The sequence below is a fragment of the Manacus vitellinus genome, unplaced genomic scaffold, assembly GCF_001715985.3.
Source record: "Manacus vitellinus isolate BGI_N305 unplaced genomic scaffold, ASM171598v3 scaffold_58_pilon, whole genome shotgun sequence".
Taxonomy (NCBI): domain Eukaryota; kingdom Metazoa; phylum Chordata; class Aves; order Passeriformes; family Pipridae; genus Manacus; species Manacus vitellinus.
The window spans coordinates 944,268-964,061 of record NW_021940671.1 but is presented as its reverse complement, the minus strand read 5'-3'; the positions used below and the strand labels follow the sequence as shown (position 1 = coordinate 964,061).

General features: G+C 41.9%; 2 protein-coding genes across 6 annotated transcripts in view; one reads left to right on the top strand and one right to left on the bottom strand.

Moving 5' to 3' along the window:
- Positions 1-19: 19 nt before the first annotated feature.
- Positions 20-19,236, bottom strand: PRR14L (proline rich 14 like). The gene is made up of 8 exons (XM_018081900.3): positions 18,682-19,236; positions 17,156-17,237; positions 9,696-15,966; positions 6,502-6,570; positions 5,579-5,747; positions 5,145-5,251; positions 4,188-4,259; positions 20-3,550 (listed from the first exon to the last, which is right to left on the bottom strand). The coding sequence occupies exons 1-8, from the start codon at positions 19,129-19,131 to the stop codon at positions 3,274-3,276; spliced, it is 7,497 nt and encodes a 2,498-aa protein (XP_017937389.3). The 5' UTR covers positions 19,132-19,236; the 3' UTR covers positions 20-3,273.
- The window catches only part of DEPDC5 (DEP domain containing 5), a 44,224-nt gene continuing 43,300 nt past the window's right edge, over positions 18,871-19,794 (top strand). For 3 of the 5 annotated variants that reach the window (XM_018081904.2, XM_029963320.1, XM_018081902.2), the window contains exons 1-2: positions 18,873-19,139; positions 19,508-19,618. The gene's annotated coding sequence lies outside the window, so the exon portion shown is untranslated. Of the gene's footprint in view, positions 19,140-19,507; positions 19,619-19,794 lie in introns of all 5 variants that reach the window. The other 2 variants (XM_018081905.2, XM_018081907.2) reach the window with 2 other exon arrangements.

Genomic DNA, 19,794 nt, shown 5'->3' with positions numbered 1-19,794 from the left:
CACAAAAGAAACAGTAAAATTTTAGATTCACACAATATTGAACAGAAACAAAATGCCAAGAGCATGATGGAGGCTAATGGCACAAGTGTACAAATTCTCATGGAGCTATTTGTTAACTTGATAGCATCATACAGATTTTCAATCCACAGTTATCATCCATATGCTAGAAAAGCACTTGGAACATAATATACCAAAGGCCCACCTGTAATCCAATACAATGAGAACTGCTGGCAGGAATTCATATCCAGCAATCATCAGAACTCAAATGTACACAGCCAAGAGGTCAGCCAGGCTAATGCTGTACCATACATTAAGGAGCCTCAGCTGCTCCAGTCATAGCATGATGAAAATAACATTTTTTTTTCTTGGAAAGTGATCTTTCTATCTCCCATAATCAGCAAATCTAGCAAAGAGCTGCCTGGCTCTCCATAACTTACTACTAAGAGACAGGACATGGCAAAAGCTTTGCAAGCCTTCTCGAGCTGCTCTAGTCATCACTCTGTGAGCAAAGATACACAATGTCTTTCCATGGTGATACAAAAAAATCCTCACTGGAGTGGGTTCACTTGATGAAAAGGCACATCTCCTCCAGCTACAGGCCCTCTGTCCTTTTTTCTTGCAGTTCTCTGTGACAGAAGCAGCTCAGAGTGGCCAATGCCCAGCTTTTGCCCAGTCCCCACTCCCAGTGTGCAGGCAGCAGCCCCAGGGAACAGGCTGTTCCAGGAGTGCTCTGAACAGCAACAGAGGTGGGAAAGGAAAAGAGAAAAAAGTGCACAAGCACAACTGACACCTGTTTGCTGGAGGGGGGAGATGTTTGGTCTCCATTAGCTCACATCATCATACGGACACTGAACCAAAAGAGAATAATGCTGGATATTTGGGTTGCCACAAACTAAGGTCTGGGATGGGCTAAGCAACTGCAACATTTTTGTAACTCCTTCAATTACTGTAAACCAAAGAGTGTTTTCTTTGCTCTCTCTGTTGTAGCTTGTAGAAAGCAAGCTAAGAAATGTTCTTTCAAAGCAATCAGAGACAAGACAAACAGAGAGGCAGATAAAAAATCCCCACCCAAAACAAACAAACAAACCCCAACATAACCCAAAGGAAAAAACTTAACACATTCCATGTTTTAAAGTACATTAGAGGTCTGAACTTTTCCTGGACCCAAGTTTCTTCCCTCCCCACCCATATCTTTATTTCCTTAAAGCCCCCACTAAGGTTACAGCTCAATTGTGTCATAGCACTGGAAGCCTCCCATATTAATAGAAGGTGAATGAATGTTCTCTAACAATCCATTTTATAGCATAAATCCATAAAAATATATCTCTCACTCTTGCTACCACTTCCAACCAATCCATAATTGGGCTAATAAACCAGGATAGGGAAAGTTTCAAACATTTTTTTAGGAGGCAGTCAACCTTTGTTTTTTAGGGATTTCTTTTTACAAAAATAAAGAGGATTAGAATGTTCTACAGCAGCTTAACAGCTTAACCAGAAAAATAGTATGTCAATATGTTCAAACTTTGCCTGCCTTGTTACTTTACCCTCAAACTCCAAACCCTACTCCTCTAAGTGTGCACTCCTCTCTTTTCTTCAGTCTTCCTGATTAAAGATAATTACCCTTAAAAACAAGAATGTAAACCTTTGGGAATCCCAGCACATAAGTTGGAAGCAAAACCAACCAGATTAGACTTCTTTCAAGACTCAGGCACACACAGTGTAATAATCCTCTTCCATTTCTCTACTTTCAAAGCTCTGAAATTCAACAGATTGCTTGATAATTTTTAGTTTTCTGTTTGGTCAGTAACAGAAGTGGTAGAGCAACAGAAGATAATTATAGTATTTTCAGTCCTGCATTTATTGGGACTTTATAAAAAATACCCACCCACTAGATATTTGCTCACTTTGAAGGTCAATAGAAACTCTATTACATGGGCAGGTAAATAAGAAAGTGCAAGTTCAAGTGAAAGAAAGAACAGACTAATTCAATTTGAGCATCCCAGGAGTGACAGCTTTGCCTGAATAACTCCTCTAGGCACTGAGGGACAATGACCTGAACTGCAGCTGGCATTCACCTGGAATTATGCTTCAAGTAAGGGTAACAGAAGTTATGCCAGAAGGGAGCTCTCTTCCTTCAAAAGGTAGAGCTGAGAAACTCCCCAGAGCTGCATCAGGGGATTACAAATGGCCTTACATAAAAAATGTCCACGTGCCAGGAGGCTCTTGGTGCAGCACTGGCTATTATGGACAACAGTGTGTACAGAGAGGATCCAGTTAAGAGCTACAGGAATTAAAAATCTACAGTGGTAAAAAACCCCTCAAGATGGAAAAAAAAATTTTTGTTGACATTAAGTTAATATTTTTAATGGGTTTAAAATAACTTTAAAGCAAGGCCCAAAGATTTTGTTGGTATTCTCTCTATGCAGCAGCTCAGTTAAATAGAAATCTCTGCTTATGTATCCTGCAGTTTAACATCCTCATGGGCTTTTCCTCTGGAGAAGAGGTTGGCATCAGCCAAGTAAGTAAAATATCTACTATTTGGGAAAAAGTAGTACTGGGCACCATTTTTCCTTAAAACATTACCCTTTTTTGAGTTTAATAATGTTAAAAGGTGTCCTCATGCACCAAATAAAGAAACATATACAAAGTGCAAGTTATATAAAGTCTAGTTATGTGAGGCTTCTGCTGCCTGGAGCCAGGAAGGGCACAGAAACTCAGAAGGAACCTTCTAAGTCAACAGAAGGAAGAAACAATTGAATGCAAACCCAGACAGCTACGTTTAATTATTAAAAAGTTAGTGGTATATCAAGAATGTGTTTGCTAGAATTCACCTTTATCAAACACTGCATCTCTTCTGTCACGTTGTTCAAAATAGCCATTAATTACAGTAACAACAGCAGACTCAAATGTGCAAATGATCTGGAGTACAGAGTTCTAGCATCACTGAAAGTGCACTACTTCCTCCTTTACACTCCTACTCTACCCCCAAAAGGTGTTTAAACATAATTAATTAAATATAAGCAGTATTTTCCAGAGTTGAGGAAGGAAGGGTAAATTTTATGTGGCTGTGTTACACTCCAATAGGGACTTAAAAGAATCCCTCCAATAGCATTTAAAAAAATAAAAAAACAAAATAGCACCTTAAAGAGGGTCACAGCCAAAAACTGATTATCAGATGTTAGAACAGAGTAATGCATGAAGAAGTCAGTAGATTTGTCCCCAGAGGAAAATACTCCAGAGGCTGACTGGACCATTCCCAGCTCCGTGGCTCCCTCAGATGCCGGAGGCCTGCTCCTGCTCCACCTCCTCTGCAAAAAAGGCTTCAAGGGCCATGAGCTTCTGACTCAGAAGCACATCCAGCTCTGCACTCTGCAGGGCAGCCCTTTTGGCTCGGGTGAAAGAACCCACTGCTTTGACTTTGCCTCGTGTCTTCCTTTTCCGGGGAAGAGTAAAGTCCTGGAACTCGAGAATCCGCTTTCTCTTCTGCTGGCTGACAGAAATCAAGTGTCCATTCTTCTCCTTGGGCTCTTCAAAGATTGTTTCCAAGCTCCTGGTAAAAGCAGGGAACACTTGGTGAATACTCAAGCAGCAGCAGCAGCTGCCCCCTTCCATGGACAGGGACACTGGGGGATTTCATAACCCAAGTAAAGCTGCTTTAGCTTTGACATTTTTACAGCCCCTCCACACCTCCTGTAATGAATATTATCCACAGCTTCCACCTCCTGCCACTGCACGTTACTGCCAGCTAATTCCTCACTGCTGCAGAGACACTGGGGGAGAATCTCTTTCTATCTGCATTTCAGCTCAATTATAGAATCTTGATTTTATAGAATAAATAGGTTTGAACATCTGATGACATTAATATTTTAAAGAACACGTAGTTCCCTTTGAATTCTGAAAAAGTAATTACTTCACTTGGATGGAGACTGGAATGAATGAGTAGATGGAAAAAAGATACAAATCCATACTTAACCAGCTGCAAATTCTTAGTTCATATTCTATTTTACTGCTTTCCATCCAAATAGTAAAAGATACTATTTTTGAATTAACTTTCTCTACCACTTTAAAGTAGAGCAATTTAAAAAACCTATCTCCCTCTCAGCTTTCAGACATGTTTCATCTCCTCTCTCTCTCTGCCTAATTAATTTATATTCATCTTAGTTTTCTCATCAGGAAGCAGAACCAACCTGGCTGGAGGAGGGGACTTGTAGTTCTTGTTTGTGTAAATTTCTTCTAAACTAAATTCTTTCTTCTTAAGCCTGAAAAAAAGTAATGACAAATCAATCAAGAAGAATTTCAAACCCACTTCTCTTCCCAGCAAGCAGATTTATGAGAAACAAGTACAAGTTCTCTGCCTAAACGCTGAGTAATTGTGCTTTAATTGGGGACAGGGAGGAATGAAAAATGAGCTCATTAAGGACCTAATTTCATGCAGTGTTTTTACAAGGTCTGGGTCAAGACTTGCCCTTTCTGCAGAGGTCAGTATTCCTTCTAGCATTCTGTGATGCTTTGAAATAATGAAGCTCAAAAGAAGAAGGGGAAATGCCTTCACAGGTCCCTTTCTGGCGAAAGCTAAGAAAAATCTTCAAGTCTAACAGATCAACACTTTATCTCTTGAGACTCCTTTTAGTTATTGCCCATTCTCAAGCTGATCTCTGAAGAAATGCATTCCTTTGTCAAAGCTGCCACTTGTGTTTAAGACAAAAGTGAACAAAATACCAGATGACTGATTGGAAAAGCTTTATCAACATTTGGCACTGTGATTACCCTCACTGCCCTAAGATCATATGCCACAAACAAGGAGGAACTGGGAAGAACTCCAACATGATGTGCATCAACAGAACTTTCCAACAGATCACTTCATCTCTGTGCACTGCAGAATGACTGATTTTCAATCTATGCTTATCAAAACAAACTTCTTTCTTCTTTAGAAAAATCATTGCATTGCAGTTGAGTTTTCCCCATTTTGGCCAAACCTCAGTGAGTAGTTCTGATAGAGCTGACAGCAAACATCAGACATCACTCAGCTGGGGCTGTACAAAACAGTGGTGGTAAGAGAAGCAGTTACTGAGGTGACTGTACTCATATGCAGGAAATGCAAGCAGCAGGAGCTTGTCTGAGTCCATTTCAGAGACACTGCTCACCTTTTTGGTTTGGGCAGTCCCATTGGAGTAAGGTTAGTGTCCGGCTTGGGAACAGTTTTCCTGATTCGGATCTCTGAGACTTTCTTTGGCCTCTTTTCTGGCTCAGTCTTAAAAAAAGAAAGCAGGAAAAAAAAGTTAAAATGAAGAAAATTACAACCACACCAGTCAACAGAATTCCCTTTTCTGCTGAGTATATTTATATATTACCTATTATGTATTACCTATTATGCTATTATCTATAGATTAAACATTCCTCTCTGGTTTGCCACCTTCTTTCTGCATGAATCAAAGAAAGCAGCAGCACAGACCAGACCCTGCAGCCTGTTTTCTCCCCTCATCTTTAACAGTTACAAGGTTAATATTCAGCAGCAGCAGCAGCTTTGAGTTCTGGAGACCCAAGAGTCTGAGAGACCTACAGTATAAAATGAGCTCACTTTTTTCAGTTCTGTGTCATCCTGGGATCTCAGACAGGCTGGGACGGGCCCATCGGCTCCATCGAGGGCACGGACCTGGAGCTCAGGTGCTGAAAGCCTGGGGGGGGATGGCAACGACTCTGGGAGTGTGGGAGGCTTTGGTAACGGGAGTGGGAATGAAGCTTCCAGGCTGTAACAGAGGAAGGGGGAACACATGTAGATTAATACCCAGCTGACACTGCAGAGCATTCCCTGCTCTCAGTGATGTTCCTACATTGCAATATGGGCACGAAAAGCAATGCAGTTCACAGACACTGCCCCAGGAAGTGAACTCTGGTACACACACAGAGCCAAAACTGCAGCCCACACTGGTACTGACACAAACTCAACTGCCAGAGTATCTGAACACATAATTTTAAACCCACTCTTTTTCTATAACTAGTTTACAGCTCTATTTATCAACCACTGATAGAAAAAGATTAATCCTTTTCTGCCAGCAAATTTCTAAGACACAACTATTAATCATACTTTCTATTTACAGATAAACTTAAAATACAGCTCTTATATCTGCCATCCCTGCACTGAAAAAGAACAGAAGGAAGTTTCAGCACCAAATGTCCAGTCGCTCAGGCAGGAAGGACATAGATCAAGTAAGGAACCAAAACTTCTATAGTTTCACATATTCATGTCATAAAAAGTGGCACAGCATGGTTCAAAGTACCAGGACTGTTCTGTGCAATGACTTACAGGGGGTTTGCATTAATGCCCCTCCACTCTTCTCCATTACATCACCCAGTCAGGTTACTTCACTAACTTTTTAATCACAAAGCTGTTCTGGGAGTGAACTGCCAAAAGCTGAAAGCCAAAATGACACAAGCAATGGCTTTCTGAGGAAGCTCATGGTCCCACTGCTCAGAATGAACATCCACGGCCACGAGACTCACCGAATGTCACAGCCTGCAGTCTGCAGTGCTTCCATACTCTGGGCAGGTAAGTGTGGTAACATGGCATAGCTGCTTCAAAAGGACAACGAGAAAACAAAACAAAACAAGGCAGAAATTAGGTCTACACCATAGCAAGATGAGGGAAAAATTATTAGTATAAACTGGACTGTAGGACAAAAGATACTCATAGCAGGAATGAGAATGAAAGATTAAAATGATATTAAAGCAAGATACATCTGCCATTTAGGCCACTAAATTTCATTGACAGCTTGTTAAGGAAATAGTCCTACTTTCACTTAAAAATGGTAGTGGTGAGGTAAGGAAATAAAAGTATAGAAAGAGAGGAAGACAGTAGTACTGCAAGTCATAATTATTTCTATGTAATTATTAAAGTCTAAAAGTTGTAATTATTTCTATGAAAGTCTATACTCCTTATTCAAACCCCCCAGTTCTTAAAGTAACCAAAAACCTTGAAGGATTTGGCATAATGGCAACAGTAACAAGTGAAAGGAAGTATTTCCATAAGATTAACTCCCTGTTGTCTCCAACCTCACAGCCTTGTCCTTATCAATTGGAATAACCAATGGGTTGGTAATTACCATAAATCTATGGCATAAAAGTCCTTTGACATTAAGCTGTACTATTAACAGCAGGAAATCAGTTTGGACAGCTATTATTGCATTAAACAGCAAATCTTGTTCTCTCAAATCCACAGCTAAATGCACTTTGCTGTTCTAAAACCCAGCCATGCTGGCAGCACAGGGAAGTCCAACTAACTATAGAGAAGGTGGTCAGAAAGACCCTTTTCTTGTGTTTTTCCTTTCTACCAGAACTGTAACATTTTGTTTCTCTCACTGTTCCACTATTCCAACGCTGCTGGAACCTGGCTCAGGAGTGCAGCAGAGCCCTCTGTGCCAGAGCAGAGCTTACTGTGTTATGCAATAATAATAATAAAATAACAATAATAATAAATTACAAGAACGAGGAAAAAAAACCCTTTAGAAATATTTAATCCAAATAAGCATTAATTAGAGAAAAGACTTTACTGAAAGAATGCTTTATTATTGGCAGTGGAAGTGACAGAAGATTATTTTTAGGCAGGAGAACTACTCTAGTTCCTTGTTCTCTTGGTTATTGAAAACACTATGAGTGAAATAATTTAAAGAGAAAAATCTTTTTCAGAAGAAAATGGCCTTCAGGGAACTTTTCAATTTTTTGTGATTTTTAACTATCTTAAAATAAGCAAAGATTTCTGTCATACTGGGAGCTGAAAATCCTTTTAGATTGCACCAAACACACTTGTATTTACATACCAAACATTTATTTCATGATTTTTTTTGAGTACACACAAATTTAAGAGGCATTTACTGAATTGTCCTTTTTTCACTGTTCCTGTAAATAACTTTAAGAATTATCAGTTGATGAGAACAGGCAGTCAATCTTCACCAAAATGGAATCTAAAAAGGTGTTAAATATTTAAAATGTTAGGTTTTGTTCTTTATGTTGTTTTATAGCCAAACTTTTAATATTCTTTTTGATTCAGAAATAGAATTTATTTGCTGCACTTCTTTAAACTTTTCAACTCACCACATGCTACAATAACTTCACTTGGAAGAGAATCCGAGCGGGGCAGAATTAAAGCTGCCTCACACACATATTTGTAAGATACTTTGGAGAAAAAACAAAGGGAGTTTTAGACTTTTTTAACTCCAGGTTATTTTTCACTTGAAGTGAAAAGGTTTGATTTAAATTCTCTCCCTTTGGGAAGAAGTTCATTCATAGCAGAACATGCAGTTTTCAAACGACCCTTCATGTCAGGAATGAACTCATCTTACACTTCCAAGGACAACAAGCCTCAGCAGTACCAAACAATACATTCACCTCATACACACAGGTAAGTTTTAAAAAGGTCTTTGTTTTGTTTTTACCAATGTGTTATTTTTAAGCTTAGTGCTCAAACTGTACTTCACTGATAAGATTATTCCAGAGCTACTCGTTTGTTCATTAGAAAATTCAGCCTGATAAATTGACTCAGCTGGAATGAAAACAGAAGCAGCTCCCACAGAATGTGCTGAGACTTGTCTCTATGTCACTATCCAACTTATTTTAGTGCAGACAGCTCCCAGAATGGGGCAGCCCTTCCATAAGCTCAGTCACACCTTTGGTAGACATTAGAATTTATATTAACAGGTGTTAAACTTTTAGGTGTGTTTATAGAAAGCAAAGTGCAGCATTAGTTATCTGGCAGGATTTTTGGTTACACTTATGTCAAGCTAAGACAAATTCAACAGTTCAGACTGCCACACTAATCAAAAGAATTCATCAAAAGGACTTTGCTACAGGGCTCAGGAACCTTTACTCTGCCCAGGAATAAAACCAAGGACTAACTGCTCCATGTCACTGAGGGATAAAGAGCAGAATCTTTGCTTAAAAGCATGCAAAAATCCTGTGACAGAGCTAGGAAAACCTCCTCTTCATTCTGTTTATTAGTAAAATGATCTTAAATGCTGACAGCAAAGTTAAATTAAATATACAAAGTAGATTTCAGTCCTCTCCCCACTCATAACAAGAATGACACACAGAGAAAAATTCATTACCAGCATGAACTGGAGCTACACTTGTGTGTGACAGCAATACCAGGCACACACTGTCAGAAGGTATAACATGCACAGAGAGGCTTTAATCAGCATAGAACAGTCATGGAATACAATTAAAAGTTTAACTGAATGCAACCCCCCTCCCCTTCCGATTCTTCCTAACCTGATATCGAGCACTTTACAGTTGGTTCCAAGTGGCACTTGTGCCTCAGACCTCTGAAAAAAACTTTCCTACCTCAGAAATCCAGTTGCTCTGCAGTCACTCTGAATAGACCTAATGAAGTAGCTCACCTTTTGCATTACATACTCTGATGCATGGTGTGTATATTTTGCAAGGGAGAAGAAAATAGAGTTAGCCATTCTGCCAAAACAGGACAGTATTAAAGAAGTGAAGGCAAATATATTTAAATTCAGCTAACAGACTGTTCTGTAGGAAAGAATCTTCCACGTTGAGCCATTCTCGGAGCAGAATGTGTAGATTTGGAACAGGGGAAACTGCCCCTCCAATGCAAGCTGCAATTACCCTCTCCCTCCCAAAAAGGAGCCAGTATATACCCTGTACAGATTTAACCTGAGAAATAAGTTGATGGGTTTTACCTGTTCTCGATGCCCACACTTGGCTGCCACCTGCAGTGATTGGAATGGAGAGGAGGGATTTCGGAAGGACGGGCAGAGGGACCGTGCTGACTCCAGATGGAGAGGACCCTGCCCAGTGAGTATGGCAAGGAGGAGACGAGCTCAGCGGATACACAGCTTGGATACCTTGCCCCTTTCAAACCCTGTGCCAGCTGGGATATAAATAGTCTCTGGATGGTAGGAATGTGACTGCTTAAGTTTCTTCTTCTTGTCCAAATCCTGTAACATCCAGGGGAAGAAAGTGCTAACACTGTGTGAAGGCCAAGGGTGGAACAACCTCCTCTTCTCTCAGCTACAGTGTTTCTTCCACAGTCAGGATGAAGAGCATCAGTCCTTGGGGCTGTTATGGAGTGAGACAAATGAAGCTCTTTATTTAGAGTAGAATCTTCCTTGAAAGCTGTTGTATCTGAACAGCTCTGAGACAGGAGAAGAGACAAAGTCCACTTTGAAGCTGGCGCTGGCATTTCTCTGGAAATGGGTCCGTGATGTACAGAGTGCTGGGATGTAATCCCTGTGAGGTCTGGCACGAGACTGGAGTCCAATTTTATGTGAAAAGAAATTGGGAAAACTGGGGTGTCCGAGAAAGAGGTTGGAGGCTTGTGGCTTAAGTCTGAAAAAAGTATTTTGGTAGTTTCTACAGGATAAAGTGCCAAAGGCTGAAAGCTGAACATCTTGGTGCACCAACTGCCAGCCCAGCGTGAGTGAACGTTCCTGTTAATGCAAGAAAAGGCTTCCAAGAGATTTTTCGATCTGTGGTGGCTGTACCTGTCACCCACTGGAAGCATTTCAGAGGAATATGGCCGAGGTTCTGAGTCACAGGTGCCCTTGGCAGGGGCCAGGAGCTTGTTGGCCATGGCAGACAACTTGCTCAGCAATGCTGGTTCTTTGGTACATTTCCGAAATTTCAAGCTGTTCAACAAACTGCCCCTCCTGGCCCTCTGCCCTGGCATAGGAGCAACTCTCAAAGGTGTTTCCCTTTCCATTGGGGGTGGTTGACATGGAAAGTACAAAGATTCCAGAGGTGTGCTTTCCTGCTTAGGGAATATTTGCAGGGGTAACTCAAGGAAAGGTGGACTTTTAATTTTTTTAATTTTTCTAATGGTTTTTAGCTGATACGATGTGGGAACCTTTTTGCATGTCCTTCCAGGTTGTATTCTTAGTGGAAGAGGTCCTCCTAATTTCTTTGTCATTCCTCTTAGTTTATTTGTAGTTCCAAAGGCACCAGGGATTCCATCATACCCTAAATTAAGGTTCAGGTTTTCCATTTCTGAATCCTGAGTCTTCAAAAACTGTGAACTAATAATATCTGTGGTAATCTTTGGCCTTTTAACTTCTTGTAAAGTGCTACATAGTTTCCTTTCACTGCTGCTGACAGCAAAAGTCTCCTCTAAAGGACCTTCAAACTTCATATTTCTAGATGTCACCAACTCACTTGAAGAGCTGCCTAAGAGTTCAGAACTGTGCAACATACTGGGTGTGATTTTTGCTTTCTCTTGCTGTTCTAAATTCTGTTCTTGGTGTGCCTGGTCTGACTGATGCACTTCCATCTTTTCATACTTCTTCTTTTGTTTAGTTACTTGATGTTCCTCTGTTAGGTCAAGTCTCTTTGAACCTAAAACCTCACTGTCCTTGCAAAGTGCACGAGTTGGTCCTGTGTCCTGGCCCTCTGTTCCCTCCCTTACATGATCTGTGCTCTGTGCAGCTGATTTGTAAGGCACACGTGCTTCCCTGCAAACCACCCAGTCTGGGGATGGCTCTGTGCCCCTGTCTGATGGGGAGCTCAGAGCTGGATGGAGTGTGGCTGTTGGATCACACTGCACTCCTGGGGAAGCCTCTGCCTCACACACAGCTTGACAGTCCTGCACAGTTGCTGAAAGCACACTGGCACCTGCTAAGTTTGTGAGCTTTCCATCATTTTTTCTTTCATTTGAAACATAATTTAGGTTGGATCTTGAGATTTCTTCCAAAACCTTGCCATGATTCTCAGTACTGAGGGGGACTATTTTGCTACCAGACCCTTTAGAATCTTCTAACAAAGCCCATGGATGATTTCTGAGCAACTTTTTTCTAGGGGCTACTTCTTCTCTCACCTTCTCTTCTACATATGTATTTTTAAACTTCTCTTCACAGGGAGGAGTTTCTGGTGAGGTCCCATCCATGTCAGTTGGTGTGCAGTGCCCCTCACCTTTCAGGCTTTCTTTGCTGTGGGCACAAACTCTTGAGCTTTTTGCACCATTTAGAGAGCCTGGTGCCATTTCACTCTCTGAAGAGGGAATCTCAGTATTGCTGCATTTTCTCTTAACAGAGATTATTACAGAAAGAATTTTTGTCATTGAAGAATCTTTGCTGAATTTTTTGTCTGAAAACAAATCATCTCTTTGTTTATCCTCAGGTGACATACACAGCTTTTCTTTCTCAGGCAGAGAGATGCCACAGCTCAGAGCTGACATTGTTTCTGAATCCACCTGAGTCTTATTAAAAGGTTCTTGGCTGTCAAACTTTCCAGAATGGGATGGACTAACACCCCCTGGAGCACTGGTTTCTTTACCAGGCTCAGACATTAACTGTGGGCAAGTGTTATTTAAGACAGGTTTTATGCTCAGACTTTCTCTGTGTTCTGTATCTGAAAGCACATTCATATTTTCTGGCTTAGATGTATTTTTAAATTTCTCTTCATAGGGAGGAGTTTTTGGTGAGGTCCCATCCATGTCAGCTGGTGTGCAGTGCCCCTCACCTTTCAGGCTTTCTTTGCTGTGGGCACAAACTCTTGAGCTTTTTGCACCTTTTAGAGAGCCTGGTGCCATTTCACTCTCTGAAGAGGGAATCTCAATACTGCTGGATTTCCTCTTAACAGAAATTGTTACAGAAAGAATTTTTGTCATTGAAGAATCTTTGCTAAAAACTTTGGCTGAATATGGATCACAGTTCTCTCTTTGTTTATCCTCAGGTGACATACACAGCTTTTCTTCCTCAGGCAGAGAGATGTCACAGCTCAGAGCTGACAGTGTTTCTGAATCCACCTGAGTCTTATTAAAAGGTTCTTGGCTGTCAAACTTTCCAGAATGGGATGGACTAACACCCCTTGGAGCACTGGTTTCTTTACCAGGCTCAGACATTAACTGTGGGCAAGTGTTATTTAAGACAGATTTTATGCTCAGACTTTCTCTGTTTTCTGTACCTGAAAGCTCATTCCTATTTTCTGGGTTATATGACATGGATGTCCCATGGATTGATGAGATGGGTAAAAATTGGGCATTAACTGTATTTTCTTGGTCCTCCACCAATGACTTCATCTTTGGCAAAGATGGATGTGTTTTGTTTCCTGTAAACACCAGCTCTGCTTTCTCTGGTGCAGGTTTGATAGAACAATGCTGTGAGCCATGTGCTTTGCTCTCAGAAGAGCTTTCTTTGAGAGTTCCTTTACTGCCTGTTTCACATTCATCCTCGTGTTCTTTTAGTTTGATTGTCTTCTCTTCAATTAGATCATTGATGGAGCCCATGGATCCTGAACAGTCTTCATTTCTCACACCAGTTAAAGAGTCCAAATTCACTACATTCTCTTTCAGAGTCCCTTCAAACCCATCTCCTCTTGCATATCTGTGCATTAACAGAGGCAAGTCATCCCCTGCTTTCAGCACTACCTCCTCCCCCAGACTAGAGCCAGATTCACTTCCTTCCTCAGAGCTGTCTGTAGTTTGTAAGCCAGGGCTTGGTTGGTTGGGTAAAGTCTCTAAGGACGGGTCACTGCCTGGCCCTGGGCCACCAAACTCACCCTGCCAGCCATGATGCCAGTTTTCCCTTGGGCAGAGGGTGGGCTCTCTGTGGCTGGCATGTTGTGTTGGGATGCTCACGTTGGCAGGTGCTGGACATGCAGCACAGGCTGAGGTGCTGCAATCTGAGGGATCTGCTGGGAGTGAGGGCACTTCCTCCTGCTCCTGGGTGCCCAGAGAGTTGCAAAATCCAAAATTATGAACACGGGTGTTTTTGTCCAAATATGTGACTAATAACTGTTCACTGGTCTTATTTCTCTGATTGCCTTCAGGAGCATTTGGAGAATCCAGAGTTCTTGTTCCACCACATTTCTCTGTCTGGGAAGCACACGTGCACATCTGTTCCTTTGCCTCCTCTCTGTCACAAACAACTTTGCTGCCATGAGCTACTTCACAAACATCAAACAGTTTCACAACCTCCACACTCTTATTTGAAATCTCATCTCTTACCGAGGTAGCAGCAGACTTCTCTGCAGTATAAGCTGAGCAAAACATGGTTTTTCCTGTGGGAATGTCATTTATCCCATGCAGAGCTACACCTCTGTTGCCCCAGTCATCTTCACAAGGAAGAGATCCACATGCCAAAGGGAAGTGTGCTTCTGGAAGGATGATTGCCTCTGTATTATATCCAGATGAGGACTCTCCTTCCAAATTACCATTTTCTTCAATCTTCTTATCAACATCAACAGAATGACTGTTCAGGAAAACTTCACCCACACGTGCACTCCCTGATAAAATCCAGGAAGCACAAGCAGCTGTACACTGATCTTTTATACACTGATTATTACAATGCCATGTGTAACAATGTTCATTTTCTAAACCAGTGATCACTCTCTCTGGATTTCCTGCAGATTTCATGTCCTTTTGGGATACTCTGCTTGTCATATTAGGGTTAGCAAAAGTCCTGGAACTTACTGAAGACTTGAATTTGTCTTTATGAAGCAAAACTTCAGTGACTTGTGCCCCTGTTGTTCCAGAAGCACCAATGGTTTCTGTTCCAGACAGATTATCCCAAGCCTTGTCCCTGTGTGAAATTTCATTAGCAGTACAAGGAGGACACTCACTATGATGAGGTTCTCTTGCTTTTTGTAAAACAGGAGGTAGATTTACATTTAGTGTATAAAACAAATGTGTTTCTTTCCCAGTGGACAAACTGCCACTGCCATCAGCTTCTGCAGCTTCAACTACACCAGCAGCCAACCCATCTGATGTTGTATTGCTCTCAGAGTCCTTTGCAAGCAGTTGTGCCTTGGGTGGATCTTTTTCCAGCTTGGTACCAAGGTCAAGACAGCTGTGGTTGCTGGGAGGAGGAATTTTATTGGAGGTATTGTAAGAGCTTATGTCTCTCTGTCCAGTTCCATGGGAAGCAATGTTGCCTGTTTCCATCAACAGACTCTTTTCTTTTCTACCATCCTTGAACAGGTCACTGACAGAGAATTGCCACTGGTTCTTTTTTAACTTCTCACCTTCTGATGGGATTCTTTTAAATTTTTCCTTGGAGAAGTCCTCAGGAAATGAAGCAACAGAACTAAAAACTGAAGAATGACAATGATCAACACCCTGTTGAGTTTCAGGCCAGCTCCAAACTTCCATGTTATCTCCCACAGCAATTTTTCTCCAGACTTCAGCAGCCTGTCCAAACTGAGAGCTGTATGATTTACCTATACCAGCACTTAATTCCCTAGGGTCAGTTTTAGCACTAGATAATCCTTTGTTCCTCACCGCTGGGGTCTGCTCTACTGGCACAGATGTGGAGCTTTGATTCCCTACACACCCAGTTCCGTGATCATAATGAGTGTGACGTTCCACGTTTTGGGGAAGATACTTTAGGGGGGGTTCACTGATAATTCCATGAACTGCAGTACTGCTGTTTTCTACTGGCATATTTCTGAAGTCCAGATAAGAGATGCTCTTCAGAACCGGACATGAAGCTCCAGAACTCGTTGTGGACAGTGTCCTACAGCTCCCTGCTGAGGACAACCCACAAGGGTCATTTTGTTTGGGTACAGCCCCCTTACAGAAGTCATGAGCATCATGTTCTTCATCCTGCTGACAAGTCTGGCAATGAGCACGTGATGCACTGAATTCATTAACAGGATTTCGTCTGGGTAACTTTTCTTCTTTAATCTCCAAGGCAGACACACCACTCCCCCCTGCCCTCATGGCAGTGTGGGCTTCCAGCCCAGTAAAGTCTTGGGGATGGTCTGTGGCTGCTCCAATGTCCGTGACTCTTAAAGGCTCTAGAAAATCTAAGATGCTGGTTTGTTTAACCCCAGCTCTTGCCAGGACTGTGTCTACATCTGGGCATTCCTTGCTCTCAGCTGGAAGACCTTTACTCACTCTGTCATTCCTGCATCCTGCTTTACTAAATATCCTAGTCCCATCAGCCTTCATACCTTGTACTTCTTCAGGGAGCTTTGGCAGAGTTTCAGCTGTCACCTGAACATTTCCTTGGTTTTCCTCTGCATAAGAAAAGATAAAGCAAATCAGAAGCATACACTAAATCTGGACAGCACTCAGCTTAGTCCCTCTGGCTGTTGCAGCAACACTGCAGTGTCAGTGCCCAGCATGTTTCCAAAAGGGAGAATCGATGCTAACAATGTTACCACCAGCCTTTAGAAGATAAAGGAACTCCACCACCACCCTAAGGTAACAAACCCAACCATTTCAATACAGACACTCCCTTGAGCATTCCAAGACCTGGGTATTTCAGATTCCTCTAATATCGAGCGAGGTGCAGTGCAGGTCCTATAACTAACACTTAACACACAGGCCACCAGCATAAAGCTTGTTTTTAACATCAAAACTGGGGATTTGATCTGCTCCAGCCTGGAAAGATGGCTGGGCATTGAGTGGCCATTTCTTCCTCCTTGAAGACATTTCTGTCAGTGACTCATCCAAAGGAACACAAGGCATATCTCATCTGTCCAAGCAATTTGGATTATTAATAAACTTCTTCCATAAAATCACAAAGAAGGTGCTAATTAAGGAATTACAGTTACCATAGAATATCTTCATATTCAAAACTTTACAGGGAATATTTTTGCTCAAAATTCTGCAGATCTTTTCCAGATTTTCTAGTGACTAAGACTAGATGGCATTTGTCAGCTAAGCAGAAGTTAAGGTTAAGAAAGCAGGGAGGAAAAAAGAAAATAAGTACTAGATGCAGGCAAAGTGACCAAAGTATTTGGAGCTAGAAGATTCTGGAGGATCATAATGAAATTTAGATTTAGCTTAGTTGTCCTCTTCCTTTGGATTCTGCCCTTTTAATTTCACTTTTTAAAACATTCAAAAATGCCTAATACTGTTCCATGTATTTGCTATTACTGCTCTCATATAATCCAGCTTTGAAACAAAATGAAATGCAAAACATCTTCCACTGGCACCCCCTTCTGCTTTGGGGTAAATAATTACTTGAATTAAATAACTAATATACATCTTGTATGGAAAAGGTCTTCAGGAAAGTACATGTGCTGCCAGGGCAAAGCAAAGCTTTAAGGTTTGGTGTTATTATAGCTATGCAGGAAATATTTTCTTCTGTAAAACAAAATAAATGAACTATCCCCAAACCATTCATCATTAATTTTAAATCAACAATAAGTATGGGAGGGGAGCAGGGGGTAGAGAGGGATGTACAGCTAAAGTATCTACCTGTGCTCCTCAGAGATCCTGCAACTTCAGTGCAACGGGCTCTTGAAGACTTTGCCTCTTGCTGGTTGCAGTGAGGGTCCTCCTGAAACAAGACAAAGATCAGTGGGGGTGGATGGATGGATGGATGGATTTCTGACCTGCACCTGCCCAGCTGGGTTAGTTCAGGGAAAGCAAATCACCAAGAAACCTGTGGGCAGGTGAGCCTTGCACAGAGCCTTGCATTGCAAGTGCTTCCCACAAGCACTTGTCATTCCTGCCCCATCCTTGCAATCCACACCATGAAACAAGGATGCATCCACAGAAGAGCTGCACTCAGCAGCAATGAGGTCCTGTGACAAAGGCAGCTAAAATGTAAGTAAATGGCTTAAAATGCAAATTGTTGAAAATCTGAATGAGCAGAGTAACCCAGTCTCCAGGGCTGTCTCACACCCCAAACCACCACCCTAAACCTCTGGGAAGATGTGGGTATTTTCTGTCTGTTTTGGAATTTACCTTCTACCACCCCTTCCCTGGGCTCAAACCCACAAACTCACAACAGACGACCTCAGTCTACTTGCAAGAAACCCCAAACCAACACCCCACAACCAAACTCAGAAATATCTAAAAATTCATCTTGGAAAACTGAATGACTGTGGAAAATTTATTTCATTTTATTTTTGCAAACTTTCAAAAAAATCAAACAGATATCAAAATTCAGAATTAAACCCACAAATTACTTTAGCATTAAGCAAGACCAAGTAATTAATGTAAAACACACACCTGGGCACCTTATCCTGGTATTTCCTGGCTGGTATGTCTTACAATACATTTTTTCTCCCCTGTGTGCTTTTGGTGTGTGTGAAAACTATTTACAAACTAAAGAAAATTATCAAGGACGTCACTAAAACTCTCAGTTTTTAAATAGACTTTTGTGACTTCAGTTTTTAACAGAATTTTCTTTGGCATATTTTTCAGCAGCTTTGACCTAGAAATAATGTTTTTATCATCAGGGTTTGCTAAAGGGGAGAAGAAAAAAACCCATAACACTTTTACCCTTTTACTTTTACTCTTCTGAAAGAGTAAACCAACAGTGATTTCCTCTGTCATTACAAACAATAACTCTAAGCCCAAAAACTGAAATGCTAAACTGGAGCCACCTGTAGCATTATAATTCCACTGCCAGACTGAAGTAACTATTATTTTGTGGTCAGTACCTTGGCTGGGTGTCAGCACCAGCTGGTCTGCTGAAGAACAGCCTCGTTTTTCACTGGACCCATGATAATCCAAATGCTGACACACACCCTGGAGATGTTCAGGGCCAGGTTGGATGTGGCTCTGAACAACCTGGTCTAGTGGAAGGTGTCCCTGCCCGTGGCAGGGGGTGGAACAAGATGATCTTCAAGGTCCCCTTCCAACCCAAACCATTTATGATTAATAGCAGAAGACACAGAAGAGAACCAGGAAACCCCCTGGCCAAACCCACTGCCTGGTGACTCTGACCCTAAATTCAAGATATCACACAGGGATTCATTTTTGCCTTTGCTTACTTGTTTTGACCAAGTTTCCCCTGGAGTGGAAGTAGAGCCTTCGGCATGACGGTCCTCAGCACCTTGGGTCTCTTCATCTTCTTTCTGGTATCCATCACTGGAACAGTCCACTTTCCTAAAGTGTCTTTTTTTGTTTTGTTCATCCCCCTCAAGGTCTCCAAGCTGCAGCAATTCTTCAGAAAGGGATTCTGCTGGCCCACGAGAAACCACCTCGAGCACATCCCCCAGATCCTCTGTCTTCTGGCAAAAGTTTCCTACTCCAGAAGTCCAGGGAGTGTCCCTGTGTGTGAGCACAGGCACTGACCCCTCAGGTTGTGCCCCCAGTCCCAGGGCAGGTCCTGGCACTGCCATCAGTTCCGTGGAGACGCTCCCAGGCAGCCCAGGGTACAACTCCTCCAGCACAGCAGCCACAGGAGAATCCAAGAGAGACTCCAGCCCAGCTGAGAGCATCAGGGCAGGTGAGGACTGGTTGTCCTGAGCTTTTCAGTTTATCCTAAAAATAAAAGCAATGTTACATCAACATTTGTAGGGTTAATCACAGAATATCCTGAACTGGAAGAGACCCACAAGGACCACTGAGGTCCAACTCCTGGACTAGATTAAAAAGAATTCAACATTCAACCATGTATGCTTAAGAAAGGTACTTCCAAATAGGTTTTTTCAGGTACTTCCAAATATGTTTTTAAGGTACTTCCAAGTATATTTTTTAAAGAAGGAGCTGAGAAACCTTTAGGTATTTAAGGAAATGCTTTAGAAACAAAAGAACAGAGTATGGACAACTAGACATTCCCAAGCCTTGTTTTCTCATTCCAACATCTCCCTACAGATTTAACCTCATCTCCTGAAAAACCTGGAAAGAGGCTACAAAGCAAATCACGGGACTTGTATCAGACATCCTGCTCCTTCGCCAAAGCATCGCTCGTTTTCCTGGGATTGCGTAAGTTTCTAATCTTTGGGAAAAAAATCCCAACTTTTTTTCACGTTTCTGCCTCAAAGGAACACTTCCCAAGCCATCACCCTCACACTGTCCCGCACCTCCTGACGCTGTGCAGGGGCTGCCCCGTGCGGGCGCAGCCCCGGGGTCGGGACCTTCTGCAGCCCCCAAATAAACAC

Bases quoted from the DNA above. Each gene is read 5' to 3' on its own strand.
- PRR14L (XM_018081900.3), bottom strand. From the start codon at position 19,131: ATGCTCTCAGCTGGGCTGGAGTCTCTCTTGGATTCTCCTGTGGCTGCT. The intron at 5,748-6,501 runs GTGAGTCTCGTG...CCTCTGTTACAG, and splicing joins ACTGCAGGCTGTGACATTCG to CCTGGAAGCTTCATTCCCAC. The intron at 4,260-5,144 runs GTGAGCAGTGTC...ACTTTTTTTCAG, and splicing joins GGACTGCCCAAACCAAAAAG to GCTTAAGAAGAAAGAATTTA.